This window comes from Antedon mediterranea, chromosome 3 (assembly GCF_964355755.1).
Source record: "Antedon mediterranea chromosome 3, ecAntMedi1.1, whole genome shotgun sequence".
Lineage (NCBI taxonomy): Eukaryota > Metazoa > Echinodermata > Crinoidea > Comatulida > Antedonidae > Antedon > Antedon mediterranea.
Genome location: NC_092672.1, coordinates 17,934,874 through 17,948,677, shown reverse-complemented (window position 1 = coordinate 17,948,677; position 13,804 = coordinate 17,934,874). Strand labels below are relative to the sequence as shown.

At 30.9% G+C, this 13,804-nt stretch overlaps 1 protein-coding gene across 1 annotated transcript in view; it reads right to left on the bottom strand.

Annotated features, from left to right (window-relative positions):
- Nucleotides 1–1,454: 1,454 nt before the first annotated feature.
- LOC140044090 (transducin beta-like protein 2) overlaps nt 1,455–13,804 on the bottom strand; it is a 47,116-nt gene continuing 34,766 nt past the window's right edge. The window contains exons 5-12 of the mRNA XM_072088570.1: nt 8,744–8,852; nt 7,860–7,965; nt 7,509–7,595; nt 5,001–5,136; nt 4,818–4,867; nt 4,249–4,431; nt 3,930–4,116; nt 1,455–3,426 (exon numbers count right to left, since the gene is read on the bottom strand). Coding sequence (XP_071944671.1) covers nt 3,387–3,426; nt 3,930–4,116; nt 4,249–4,431; nt 4,818–4,867; nt 5,001–5,136; nt 7,509–7,595; nt 7,860–7,965; nt 8,744–8,852 — 898 coding nt within the window. The 3' untranslated portion in view covers nt 1,455–3,386. The remainder of the gene's footprint in view (nt 3,427–3,929; nt 4,117–4,248; nt 4,432–4,817; nt 4,868–5,000; nt 5,137–7,508; nt 7,596–7,859; nt 7,966–8,743; nt 8,853–13,804) is intronic.

Genomic DNA, 13,804 nt, shown 5'->3' with positions numbered 1-13,804 from the left:
CTAAACCGCCCGGTGATATAGATATATATCGTTTCAAATTAATTAATTAAATTTCAGTATATCACCGGGCGGTTTAGAATTTATTCTGTGCCTGTGATTTTTTTATATCTGATGAAGGGCTAGTGTTGCCCGAAAGCTCTGCTAACTTTTCTGGCTGTTTTACTTTATCTATTGAGATCCAGCCACTGATACCCACAGCATTAGGGAGGTTTCGCAACCTTACGAATACGATAACGAAAACGTCATACATTTGTGAAACTTTTGAGCTGATCCCCATTTCATATTCGTAAAACGTATTCGTGTTGACGAATATCACCAGTCATATTCGTAACTACAAAACGAGTATAGTTTTTGATCTATTTTGCACATTTTGCATTTGAATTAGGAATGATTCATGATTATAATATAATTATAGATTTATTGAAAGTAATTTACTAAAGTAATTTACTAAAATGGCAGGTCAATTTAGATAAATAGCAGTTTTTAAAGTCCTCGCTCGCTTTGATGTTACGCTAGGCCTAGTAGGCAGCCAAGCACCAAGCAACACGTACCTTCGCTTCGCTCAAATTTACCGCAGTCATATTTTGGACGCGCCTCAATATTTCGTTGCACAGATTTTTTTATGGTCTACGAAAACGAATACGTGTGCAGTGACGTATCCGTTTTCGTATTCGTAAGATTGCGAAACCTCTCTAATGTCATGCAGTTGCCATAACAATTATACCACTGGGCTTTTATCTATCGTTATTTATCTCATATACTGTAATATTTGTGGCAAACAGTACACCGGGGAAACAAAAAACACTCTCCGTATGAGAATGACACAAGACAGATCAGCTATCAAACATTAAAGCTGATCAACCTGTAGCCGAACATTTTAATTCAGCTGGTCACTCGATTGCAAATTTCAGAGTTATTGCAATAGACCACGATGTCAAATGGAGCGACAAAACTCGCAAAGACAAAGAAAACCACTGGGAATTAACTTAAAACCACAAAACCTTTTGGACTTAACATTAGGAACATACTCCCAGATCGGTAAAATTATTCCATTGAATATTAACCACCATTTAAAATGTTTTTTAGTATCATTCCAAAATTGTTTATATCTCTACCAAGCTATCTTCTTTGTTTTCTACTCTTATTCAGACTCCACCTTTTGTTGTATTTCTTTTATTCCTGTCCACCCAGGCAGCACTTGCCAGTTCTTATACTATGACGTTATCCAAATTCCTTCACTTGTACTGATAACTTTTGTGGCTGTTTTACTTTATCGTTTTGATTTAGCTTTTCGCTTTTTTTTTGTATCTCCATTGAGATCCAACCACTGATTTCCGGGTGACAATAAAATATTTCAGTACTTATCCGATTTTACGTCCTCTGTGAATTAACATTCTGGACATTCAATCAATGACTCTGAGATGATAACCGAGACAATTAATACGATGTTACAAACAGAAATAAAAACAGTTTCATGTTCATTTTATTTTATTGAAGTTAAATGAAAACCTATTTTAAAGAAATTATGTTTAAAAAAGAAGAAAAATACACAAAATTAGAAGCAATAATAAAAAGGGATATTTGTTAAAGACATATGTTCACAATACACTAACACACCAACTGATTAGACTTATGATCTGGTGGTTATGGACTCAAGCACCACTTATTTCAGAAGCATTCTTTAATTAGGTTATATGCATTCTTATGTATATACTTTTTGATTTTGTCAGAATCTTTATTTATTCCCGTAGCATTATTTTTGTCATTCAATTATCTTGGGAACAATTTCATCTAGCTACGTCAATTTTTCGAAGTATATTCATTATGGCCGGGATTATCTTTTCATGGTGCGTAATTTAACGAAATCACGTTTGTAATCATATCTTCACAAGCATGTATTATAATTAAACCAAATTTGGTACTCATAAATTTCAGCTCATGTTTCATCATATGGCAATACAATTACGTGCCTAGTCCATACAACGCATGTGTACGAACACTTAAAACTTTTACAATTTATTTTCGATGAAATTAGAGTACATTTATGGCAATTTTGAGTGTAGATTTTTGCATGGGCACTGCGCATTAAACGCCCACTTTTTTGCCCGGTTTCTGTTTTATTTTACATTTCTTTAGCAATTTCATCATATTTATTCACTTTTTAAATTGAAACCATGTTATACGAGCACGTCAAAAGTGACCGGCTACGCACATGCAAGTTAACAAAATGGTGAAAATATGCTAAATTTTTATAGATCGTCAGAATGCTTGGTGAACCCTATTTTTCATTTCATTTTCTTAAAGTGTATATATCATGTATAATTTATAATGAAATTAAGAGAGAAACAAAGTTGAGTACGTCATTAAACCGAAATAACAAACTTAACATTAACATTTCTCTTTAAAATGTTCATATATGAAAGTTAAAAGTATATACTTTGACATGACACTTTGAAATCATAGATGTCATCATAGTAAAAAATTATGATCTTTCAACTTTTAGTCAGGTGTGTCTTGGTGGGAAACGAAACAAGATTTTGTTTGTTATATCTGTATTGTTTGTTTCATTTTATTTCTTATAGTGTGTAAATTATACACATGATTCATAATGCAATGTAGAGAAAACTTAATTTATATCTTTATTATTATGTAACAAGGGTGGTTTACGACATATACACGGAGGGATCTTTGATCGGATTGTTTTATTCAAGGGTATATAGCTTGATGTGCATTGGCTATTGTATTTGCGTTAGCAAGATTCTATCTTTCATATTATAAATAATTAAAGATTCTGACAGAATCAATCCATGGCATTCCATGATCAATATATCCTTTAAAAATCAGTTATCTTTATTTAAATCAATGCATATAACCTATAAATCGTCATACAGTAGTGACAAAATTAAATTTAGTTCATTTTTGTATTTGGTTAAAATCAGTTCGGAAAAGGATATTCCTGCATTAACATTGAAATATTGTACAAATGAAAAGAAAACCAAAATAATGCTAGGCTTACTTGGTCAATTGATTTACACATTGAAATGAAGTGACAAGCTTATATTTGGATATTTGGAAAACAATGATACATCTTCATACAGTAACTATAAAATTATCATTGGCAGACCTTTATTTAGAATCACATAATACATTTTCTAATAAAGCTAAAACAATAATAAAACAAAGGCTTGCAATATTTATATGTTTACCAGTATGGTTGATAATAACAATATAAGGTAATAATAAGGTAAAATTCAGTTTTACAATTTTAAGTTATTCAATAATTACATGCTGATTAATAAAATCAAGTGTGTGTTGAAATTGAAATTAGAGTGGGAATATTTCTTGGCCCCACTGAATGTTGTAAACTGCACTGTTTATTCTCAATACTATGCTGAACCATTTACTCCGATAGATTCTAGTTTCTCTCTGGGAAAAAACACATTAGAACTTAAGGATATTTCACAGACGTCTTAATTGTTTTGCTTATTGCATTTTGTTTGGTGTTAGATTTTAAAACATGGTTTAGCTCAATTGTCTTAATGGTTTAGCTCAACTATCTTAATGGTTTAGCTCAATTTACTGCAGAAAGGAAAATATACTAAATTATCATTATTAATACATGTTTTATATTTTATTATTATTTATTTACCTAGAATTGTTGGTGTTTTAAATATACATACATTAATATAATTACAATTACAAATCTTCATAAATATTAATATATCTTCTTTGTCTGGAGAACATTTTATTATGGACATTCATTTTCTTAACAATTCTTCCTTTTATTTATGAACATACTGCAACATTTATTAGATAAACATTTCAATACGATTATTACTACAATGTATGTGCACTGAAGTATAGATCAATTATTTAGTTGGCTGTTATGTTGACAATAATATAAATTTTACATAACACAAAAAACTTACCTTTCAGTTTTAAGCTGTAAATTTAAGCGATCTTTAACAGTATTACTAGTAGCTTTTACAAGTTTCTTTTCCATCTCAGCTATATTGGCCTTGTAACCAGTGATGTTGTGGAATACTTGTATGTGTCTATCCCCGCTTGATACAAGATAGTAACTACTTGGACTAAAAGCTATTGAAGTAATCGGTACTGAAAAACATATATAACAGTATACTACTAAGATTGATTAGCTTAGATTTCTAACCCTAACCCATTACCTTAATTTTAACACATCCACACAGCTAAATTTGAACTATACTAAGACAAAAATAAATAACTTACATGCATGAACATCATGATATTCATGATCTAAAACCCCCTCTTCAGCATTAAATACATAGATATTTGCATGAGTTGCTATGGCAATACTATGCGAGTCGTAGGATAGACAAATTCGACTAGGTTCAGTATGATTGAATGATCCAGTACAAAGAAGATAAGGATCCTGTTGTTTCATATACTCCACTACAATACAGTACAAGACAAATGTTAGTTATTTGCATAGTAGTAGTCAAGACTATTTGTGAAAAAAATAGGAAAAACCGGGAATTGTACAAATAATTGGAGTTTCAATTTCATATATTTTGTTATAAGATGTAAAAAACATTACAAAAGAAAACAGTTCAAAAATCCATGATGTGTTCACCTAAAAAGTTAAAATATTAATGGTTACATGGCAAGTTAAGAAATTGATAAATATATATATATAAATTTTAAAATACAATATTGTCTTTACCAGTATATATAATTTATAAGCAATAAAATTCTAAAGAGAAGATTTTTAACAATTATCTTTAATTTTGACAACTTCAGTTTAAGATAATACTAAAACAAACACACACTTCACTTACCATCTGTGTCCCACAATTTCCAAGTACCATCTTTAGATACAGTTGCCATTCTAATGACAGTACAAAGAAAGAAAAAACTACAGTAAATGTGTTAAAGAAATCAGATAAAGGGTCATAGGTGAGTGGTAGTGTAGAAGCTTAAAATTACTACACATAGACAAGTATGGTGTATAATTAATATACCTGGTAGAATCTAGATTGAAGGAAAAGTAATAAACACTAGCAGAGTGACCCTTGAGTTCCATAGCTCGACGAACTTCTGTAAATTCATTGCTTCTGTTAAACACTACTTCCCATAATTTTACATCAGGAGTAAAGCCTTCATTTGAAATAAAAAATATTGTTAAGCTTTAAACTATTTATCTGTAAAAGGAAATTTCAATTTATATTATTTACAAACAAAATAGTAACACTTGATATGATAACTTGTTTTGTTGCATTCCATCCCTTTGATCTCAAAATGTATGTTTAGTTACTTCCATACATTTCATAAAAAATTACCTAAGAAATACTTTATTTAATTCCAGTTTGAACATCATAGGCCGTAAGCAGTAGCTCAAAAAAGGCCTAGAATATGAACTTTGTTCCAACGTTCGGGGTCTAGATTTTGAGAGTCGATATTTTGAAATGAACATGTTTCCCACACTATTATCAAAGTTCTCCATAAAATATCCAGTCAATTTCAAGCAATTGCCCCTCAAAGGTACTGCAAAAATAAATTTTTATGAAGTAATAACTTTACAAATAACAAGTGTTATTACATTTACCATGTGGGTAGTCAAGTGGATTGTAAACACATATCTAAAATTTCAAATTTAAAATCTACATCTGTAGGGAGAAAAATTTAGATTATTTAGTCAATTTGAGACTTTCTGGGATTTTTGAGATGCAGTATCTTCATATATAATTCACATACCATGTTTATATTTTCTGTATGACTTCTTGAGAGGGTTGGTAAACAGCTTTTGAAATTTGGTATTGTAATCTTAAATTTTTAAGGTTTTTATTGAGGAAGCTGCAAAAAGTGTGATTTTACAAATTGTATAGATAATTTTTAAGTTTTGGCCATTTTAAAGCTTACCGTATGTCTTTATATTCATGCATTGGATATTCTAGTTGGATAGTTACACATCAAAAAATGATTACGCAATCAATTATTTTAACTGAAAATTGCATTTTTTGTTTTTTTAGTGTAAATTTAAAAACATAACAAATGAATCCCTTAGTAGCTAACCTGGTTGTAATTGTTACTGTCATTATAAACATTGGCTAAAATGTATTTAAATCATCATGGATAATATTAAAGGTAAAGGTTGTTATACAGTACATACATAAAGCCTATAGACATTTAACTATCTGGTAATGAATACTATGATGTATTTTTTATTTTCCACAAATAAGACTGTTGTCAAATATACAAAGTATTTTAATTATTACAAATTGCTTTAAATATAATCAACCAGTAATGAATTATAAATATTATAGCAAATATAGTATATATACAACTTTATAGTAATAACTGTTGCTTATGTCTAGTACTACAAACATAATATAACATTTAGAATATTGAATCAGCTTTAAAAACTATCTATCAAAAACGAAACCAATATACAATATAGCCCTAATACCTGATGTGAAAGGTTAGTTTTTCCAAAATTTTTGAACTTGGCTGATTACTTTTCGTTTTTATTAAGAGTTTTGCTTTTTTTTATTATCATATCCAATTAGAGAGAGAAAACCAGCCGGTCACTGATGTACCCACAGCATTGTGAGTTTGCTGCACTAGGTCAGGATTGGAAGGCAAGCACGTTAACCACCAAACTACAGCTCCACTATGTCGTTAACTATAAAATTAGCATTGTAAATATGTCAAGAAATTCTAGACCCATAACACTGGAATGAGACGAAATGATACGATTTACTGCTTACGGCCTATTATTTTAGCAATCAATCCTTCCATGGCACCACGCTTGTCGATCACTCCCTAGAGGAATTTCATCATTGTTTTGAGTGAGGCAGCACAGGCTGAGTAGGGCCTTGCATTTTCGGTTGGTTGCAATTTATTTTAATGTTTTAATTACACCTGAACAAACAATATAAATTTTATATAAATTTTTCCATATTAAGCCTCTAAGCCTGATCGACTGTAATATAAACAGCGTTGCGAATTTTGCAATTTTTGCACACCCTTTATTTTCGTAATTGTGAAAGTATAATAAGCATCACTGCTTAAAACAACAATTCAAAACTAGACCACAATTTAATTTAATTACAAAAGTAGCATATAAGATAACAAAGATCCCACAAAAAAATTGCAAAATTTTAAAAACCATTAAAATCATACAAAAAAACTAAAATAGAAACAATTTCACCATGAAATTAACAAAAATAAGACTCATTGCATACACAAAATTAAAAACAAAGCTCCTGCAAAAAACAAAATATCAAAACAATATAATACTAAAAACAGTACAGGAATGAATTCAGGGTAGCACAAAAAAGTAACCAATGGTCAAACTTATTTCCATTGTGGCCCTTAAATTGCTATAAAAAATGTAATGCAAACAATTTGGGCAAGTTAAAATATTGTCAGGGAAATTAAACTTCAGACACTGGTTACCCAAAGGGCAACACACAATTTTAAGATTCTGTACAATGGAGGAATCTAGGTAGAGTAAATTAAAAGCTTACCACATGATGCTATAAATCTGCCACAATTGGATACAGCAGCATGGTTGTTGTTTATATGATGTGTATCGATTGTTGTTAAAACTTCACCTGCAAATAAAACAGTTTTTAATTTTGTAAAATTTCATGAAACAACATTGTTATTATTACAGTTATTATGTTGTAATAGCTAGTCAATCTTGTTTAAGTATACAGTATAAGAAAGGGAATACTGCTTCATTTCTAAGCAAAACTACATTCTACCCATGAAGCCAGGTTGTAGAACAAGTTGCAGTGTTTTCTTTCTCTAATGTAGTTAAAGAATCACTTTCTGAATATTACTATATGAATCTTAGTTTGCATTAATAAAAAAACCTTTTAGATCCCAAACAATAATAGTTGTATCAGAGGTGGCCGTCATAATGTAACTACCATTTACCACTGAACCAATACCAATAGATATGATATCTTGTACATGTTTCTGTAAAAAAAAACACAAAAAAACAAGACAATTCAATTATTAAAAGTATTTTACCAGCCAATAAATAGTACTTAACTCGTTAACTCATTATTTTTATTACATTTACAGATTATTTTACGAGTGAGTTTTTGGCCTATAACCATTATACTAGGGAATATCTTAATTTTTAGCATTTATTATACAAAATCAATGTTTATGAGTTGAATGGGAAGACTTTTTCATAGAAGATTAGACTCATCAATAGAAAATATTCTTCCCATTCAACAAATACAAAAACACTCAATTAATCATTCAATTAATCACCTGTTTTAAATCTTGAATTAAATTGTTTAAAAAAAGGAAGAATAATGCATGGTACATAATACAAAATCAAGTGATGGCAAGGATACACCAACTGTGATGGCAAGGATACACCAACTGTGATGGCAAGGATACACCAACTGTGATGGCAAGGATACACCAACTGTGATGGCAAGGATACACCAACTGTGATGGCAAGGATACACCAACTGTGATGGCAAGGATACACCAACTGTGATGGCAAGGATACACCAACTGTGATGGCAAGGATACACCAACTGTGATGGCAAGGATACACCAACTGTGATGGCAAGGATACACCAACTGTGATGGCAAGGATACACCAACTGTGATGGCAAGGATACACCAACTGTGATGGCAAGGATACACCAACTGTGATGGCAAGGATACACCAACTGTAAATTTGAAATACAATTTCTATTCCATCATAATCCAAACTTATAAGAAATAAATTTACCTTAGGAAATTCAAGTACAGTTGCAATGCTTGCAGAAGTACCATCTTCTTTCTTTCCAATTTTAAAAACTTTGATATAATTTCCATTAGATGTACTTGTTATGAAGGCTCTACAAACACATTTAAAAAACTTTAAAATGCTTTTTCAATTAGATGGTAATAAATATATTATTATAAGACACCTAAATAGGTTCTTGTAATTTGATTGAATGATTGTGGGTCACATGGTGTACGATAGATTTATACTGTTAAACAATGTTGTAATGCTGGCCTGTAGCCAGGGGGTTATGGTTCGGGCGCACGCGCATCTAACATGCTACATGCTGTACGGCAGCAACAAAATGTTATCGTCCTTTAAGTAGTCTATGTATGAGGACAAGGATAAAAGTACGATCGTTTTGCTCATTGGTAGCATGCTGCATGAGATTGTCTTTTCCAGCCAACTAGGTGCCATTTATCATGAATTTTATATGCGAGAGTTCCATTTCCAGCCATCTAGGAGTGTCATTTAATAAGATACGCTTCAACTTAGGCCCCACCATTGAGGGGGGGGGGGGGGGGGGTAGAGTGACCCAAATACCTAGTGTCCGAACCCCCCTTGTAAGATCTTGGGTACGGCCCTGTAATGTAATAATAAAATGTAATAATAAAATGTAATAATAATGACAACCACACAGTACCCTGCTATGTACAACACAACTCCTCTCTCCCACCCCCAATCTACCAATTCTCATTTTTTCATAATATAAAATTAAATTAATACAAACTAGAATTTAATTCGTCACTTTGACAAATTATAGGTGATCATTTTTATCATTTTAATGAAATTAACACTTTTTAAACATGCATGTACGTTAACATACGATCGTTAAAAGTTGACATGATGCATACGCTTATACTTATAGTGCTGAGTTGTGCCTATTATATGCCATATACAATATGTACAGTATATACTGTATATCTATACAGTGTAGCATAGGTGAAATTACGGGACACACATCATGTTCTAATTTTTTGGTATGATGGAATTATCAAAATAAACTCAAATATGACAATTTCGAAAGATAATGAATTGAGCAAATAAATATAAGAATTTGAAGAGAATCTGGCACGTAGAAGCGCTGTGCGCGCTCTTTGAAATTTATATAACTTTGACGAAAAAGATGAAAAAACTACTTTTTAACTTCATCTGGCCATATTTTAACGTCACAACATCCGATAGGCTTGGTTTTTATATGAATTCATATCTACATTTCATCAGCTTTCATAATAAATTATAATCATCAAGGTAACCTTCAATTCTGAAGAGCTGTAAGATATTCAAATTTACGGCGAAGGTGAAATTACACGACCTACGTTATTAAGTTTTTACGCGTGATGACGTCATCAAAATGAAAACACTGACAACTTATGAGAAAGATAAATAATTAAGCAAGCACACACTGAAATTTGTGCAAAAATCGAGCTCAAATAGCGGAGATGCGCGCTATTGAATGTGATAACCTACACAAAACGGAAAAAAATCCTAATTTTATAATACCATTTTTCAATTCAATTCAATTTCAATTCATCGACATTTTTATTCCATAATCAAAATAAAAACATATACAAATACAATACAAATAATAAGATAATGGAATGGGATACAAAATAAGCACAAGTGCTTTAAGCATGTAACCCTAACAAAAAGATCAAACAATTAGTACAAACAAAAAGAACAAACCAAAATAACATAATGTGATTTACTTAACTTAAATATTTCTATTGTTATAATATTGCTTTAATCTCTGTTTAAACAAACTTAAAGTGGGGGATTGTTTTATATAGTCTGTTAAATTGTTCCAAATATGTGTTCCTTGGTAGGAAATACATTGCTGTCCGACTTTGGTGCGTTTTAGTTGTGGACAGTAGTTTGACCTGTTTCTAGTTGAGTAATTATGGAATGAGGCAGATGTACTAAATAAGTTATTAAATGATTCAGGTAATAGATTATGTTTATATTGATACATAAATATAGCAGTGTGTTTCGTATAAAGGTCAAAAATATTTAATGTTTGGGTTGAAATAAAAAGTGGATGAGAAGGATGCATAAAATGAACATGACAAATATTTCTAAGTGCTTTTTTCTGGAGAATATGTATACGGTTTAAGTTTGTAGCAGAAGTAGCACCCCATACTGTGATAGCATACGTTATTCTAGGTAATATAAGTGCATTGTATACCGTTAACAAGATTTTACTTGATAACATAGACTTCACTTTGTTTAAGACACCAATTATTCTAGAAATACTGTTTGCTACCTCATTTACATGAAAATTAAACGATAAAGTTTCATCCAGAAATAAGCCTAGAAATTTAACTTCAGTAGCTTTTACTATACATTCATTTCCCATCCTCAATTCTAGTGAGGTAGTGTCAGCTGACTTATTTCTAGCCTTAAATATAACATATTTTGATTTGTTTACATTTAGCGTTAATTTGTTAGCAATAAACCAGTCCGAAAGTATAGATAACTCCTGGTTCATTGTATCAAAAGCTTGAGTAATATCATTGTGACTATAAAACACATTTGTGTCATCTGCATACATAATCATGTCTACATGGTTACATGCTAGACTAATATCATTAATGAATATAAGAAATAATAATGGACCCAATATGGATCCCTGAGGAACTCCAGTGTTTACTGTCATTTTACTAGATGCAGTATTAACAATAAATGTGTATTGTAGTCTTTTTTTAAGATAGTTTGAGAACCAGTTTAGCGGAACTCCTCTTATACCATAAAATCTTAACTTATCTAATAATACATCATGATCGATTGTATCAAACGCTTTTGATAAATCAAGGAAAACTCCTAGTGTGAACTCTTTATTCTCAATAGCGTTTGTGATTTTTTCAATCGATTGTATTAAAGCATGACTAGTTGAATGGTGTTGTCTAAATCCATACTGTGTTTTACTCAGTACGTTATATTTTGAGAGGTAACAAATCGTTTGATCATACACAATCCTCTCAAATATTTTGGAAAAAAAAGGTAAAATGGAAATAGGCCGATAATTATTTATATCGGAGATGTCACCATTCTTAAATACCGGGATAACTTTAGCAATTTTTATATCAGCCGGGACACAGCCCGATGATAATGACGTATTAATAATATGCAATAAAGGTTTTAAAATAAACGGGGAAGCAGATTTTATGAGTTGGGCACTTATACCATCATGGCCAGGAGAAGTATTCTTTGTGTTTTTAATATAGTGGTTAAGTTCATGTTCAGTAACAGGCTTAAAAAACATTGAAGAGGTAAAATTTCCCTTTAAGAAAGTTCTGTGGGTGATTTCTTCATTTTGAGATTCATGCCTAAATTTATTATTTAGTTTTTCTCCAATATTAATAAAAAAAGAGTTGAATGCATCAGCTTTCTCATCATTATGAGAGAAAGTCTCAGTACCCAATTTTATTTTTGTAGGCAAATTGGTAGTCTTTTTCCTACCCATTATATCATTTAGGATTGTCCACGTTTTTTTAATATCTTGTTTATTTCGTTCAAACTGGACCATATAATATTCTTTTTTCCGATTTCTAATAGTAGTGGTTAACTTGTTTCTAAAATGTATGTACGTACTTTTATTAGTAGTGGTGTTATTTTGTTTGTACTTTTTATATAATTTATGTTTTTGAGAGATAGCTCTGGCAATTTCAGCTGTGATCCAAGGAGATTTTAACTTGTTCGCCTTATTTCTAATTCGTTTTAAAGGGAAACAATTATCAATTGTTTTATTTAAAGTGTTTGTAAAATTTTGATAAGCAACATTCGCATTATTTGAGAATAGCACATCATTCCACTGATTACTTTGTAATTCTTGCAAAAAATACTCCGTTTGTTGAGGAGAGTATTGTCGTTTATATACAAATCGAGGATATTGCTTATTATGTTTTTCCAAAGTATCTACACAGAATATTGGGAAGTGATCAGAAATATCAGTAATAAGTATTCCACTTTTAAGGGACGTAGTAAAAGAATCGATGTTGCAATAAATGTTATCAATTATTGAAGCACAATTATCGGATATTCTAGTAGGACTTTTTATGATTGGCTGAAATGACTGAGAAAATATTGTGTCTAAGTGTGATTGGATAGTGTTGTCGGTAGATTGTTGGAGTAAGTTTATGTTATAGTCTCCCACAAGGTAAGCTTTCTTTTTTTCTAGATTAATCATTTGCATTACACATGTTAATTCATCATCAAACTTTTGCAAGGAACGTGAGGGTGGTCTATAAACTATACCACAAATAACATTATTTCTTGATTCTAACTCAATCTCAATAAAAATAGTCTCTGCTTCAGTCATACAAGATGACAGATCATTTCTAATAATATATGTTAGTTTGTTGGTAACATAGAACGCTACCCCACCACCTCTCTTATCTTTCCTATCATTGTGAATCAAACTGTAGCCTGGTAACTGGTATAGATTAATATTATCTTTTTCGGTTAACCAGGTTTCACTGAAGGCAATGACGGAGAAGGCATGTACGAGTGAGTCTAAATAGTTTGAGATTAAGTCAAACTTATTAACAACACTACGACAGTTTAGTCCAAATATAGAAAAGTTTGATGATAAATTAGAATGTTCAAGTGAAGAAATTAAGTTATCTTCGTTAAAATATTCTGTGCTCACATTTACATTATCAAAAAGGTCACATTCAAACATTTAAATTAGACAGAAAAGGAAATGACAAATGAATAAAATTGAGCAAGCTGCTTACAGCAGAGAATAGTTAACACTATATAGCCTAAGTTAACAAGTATGTACAATAAATTACAATATATACAATGTAATATGAATTGTTTTATCATGACATACCAACAACAACTAAACGACAGGCAGTGAAACAATAATGATGATCATGGACGCCAATTAAATATTTGGTTAACTTAAAAGATGTTGATCAATCTAACTCACCGATGTCCAGAATGTATTATTATGGCAAGTTATCGTTACTCACTGGTAAGTCAAACATCGCCGGTAAACAGCTACGTTGAAACGGTCTAGAA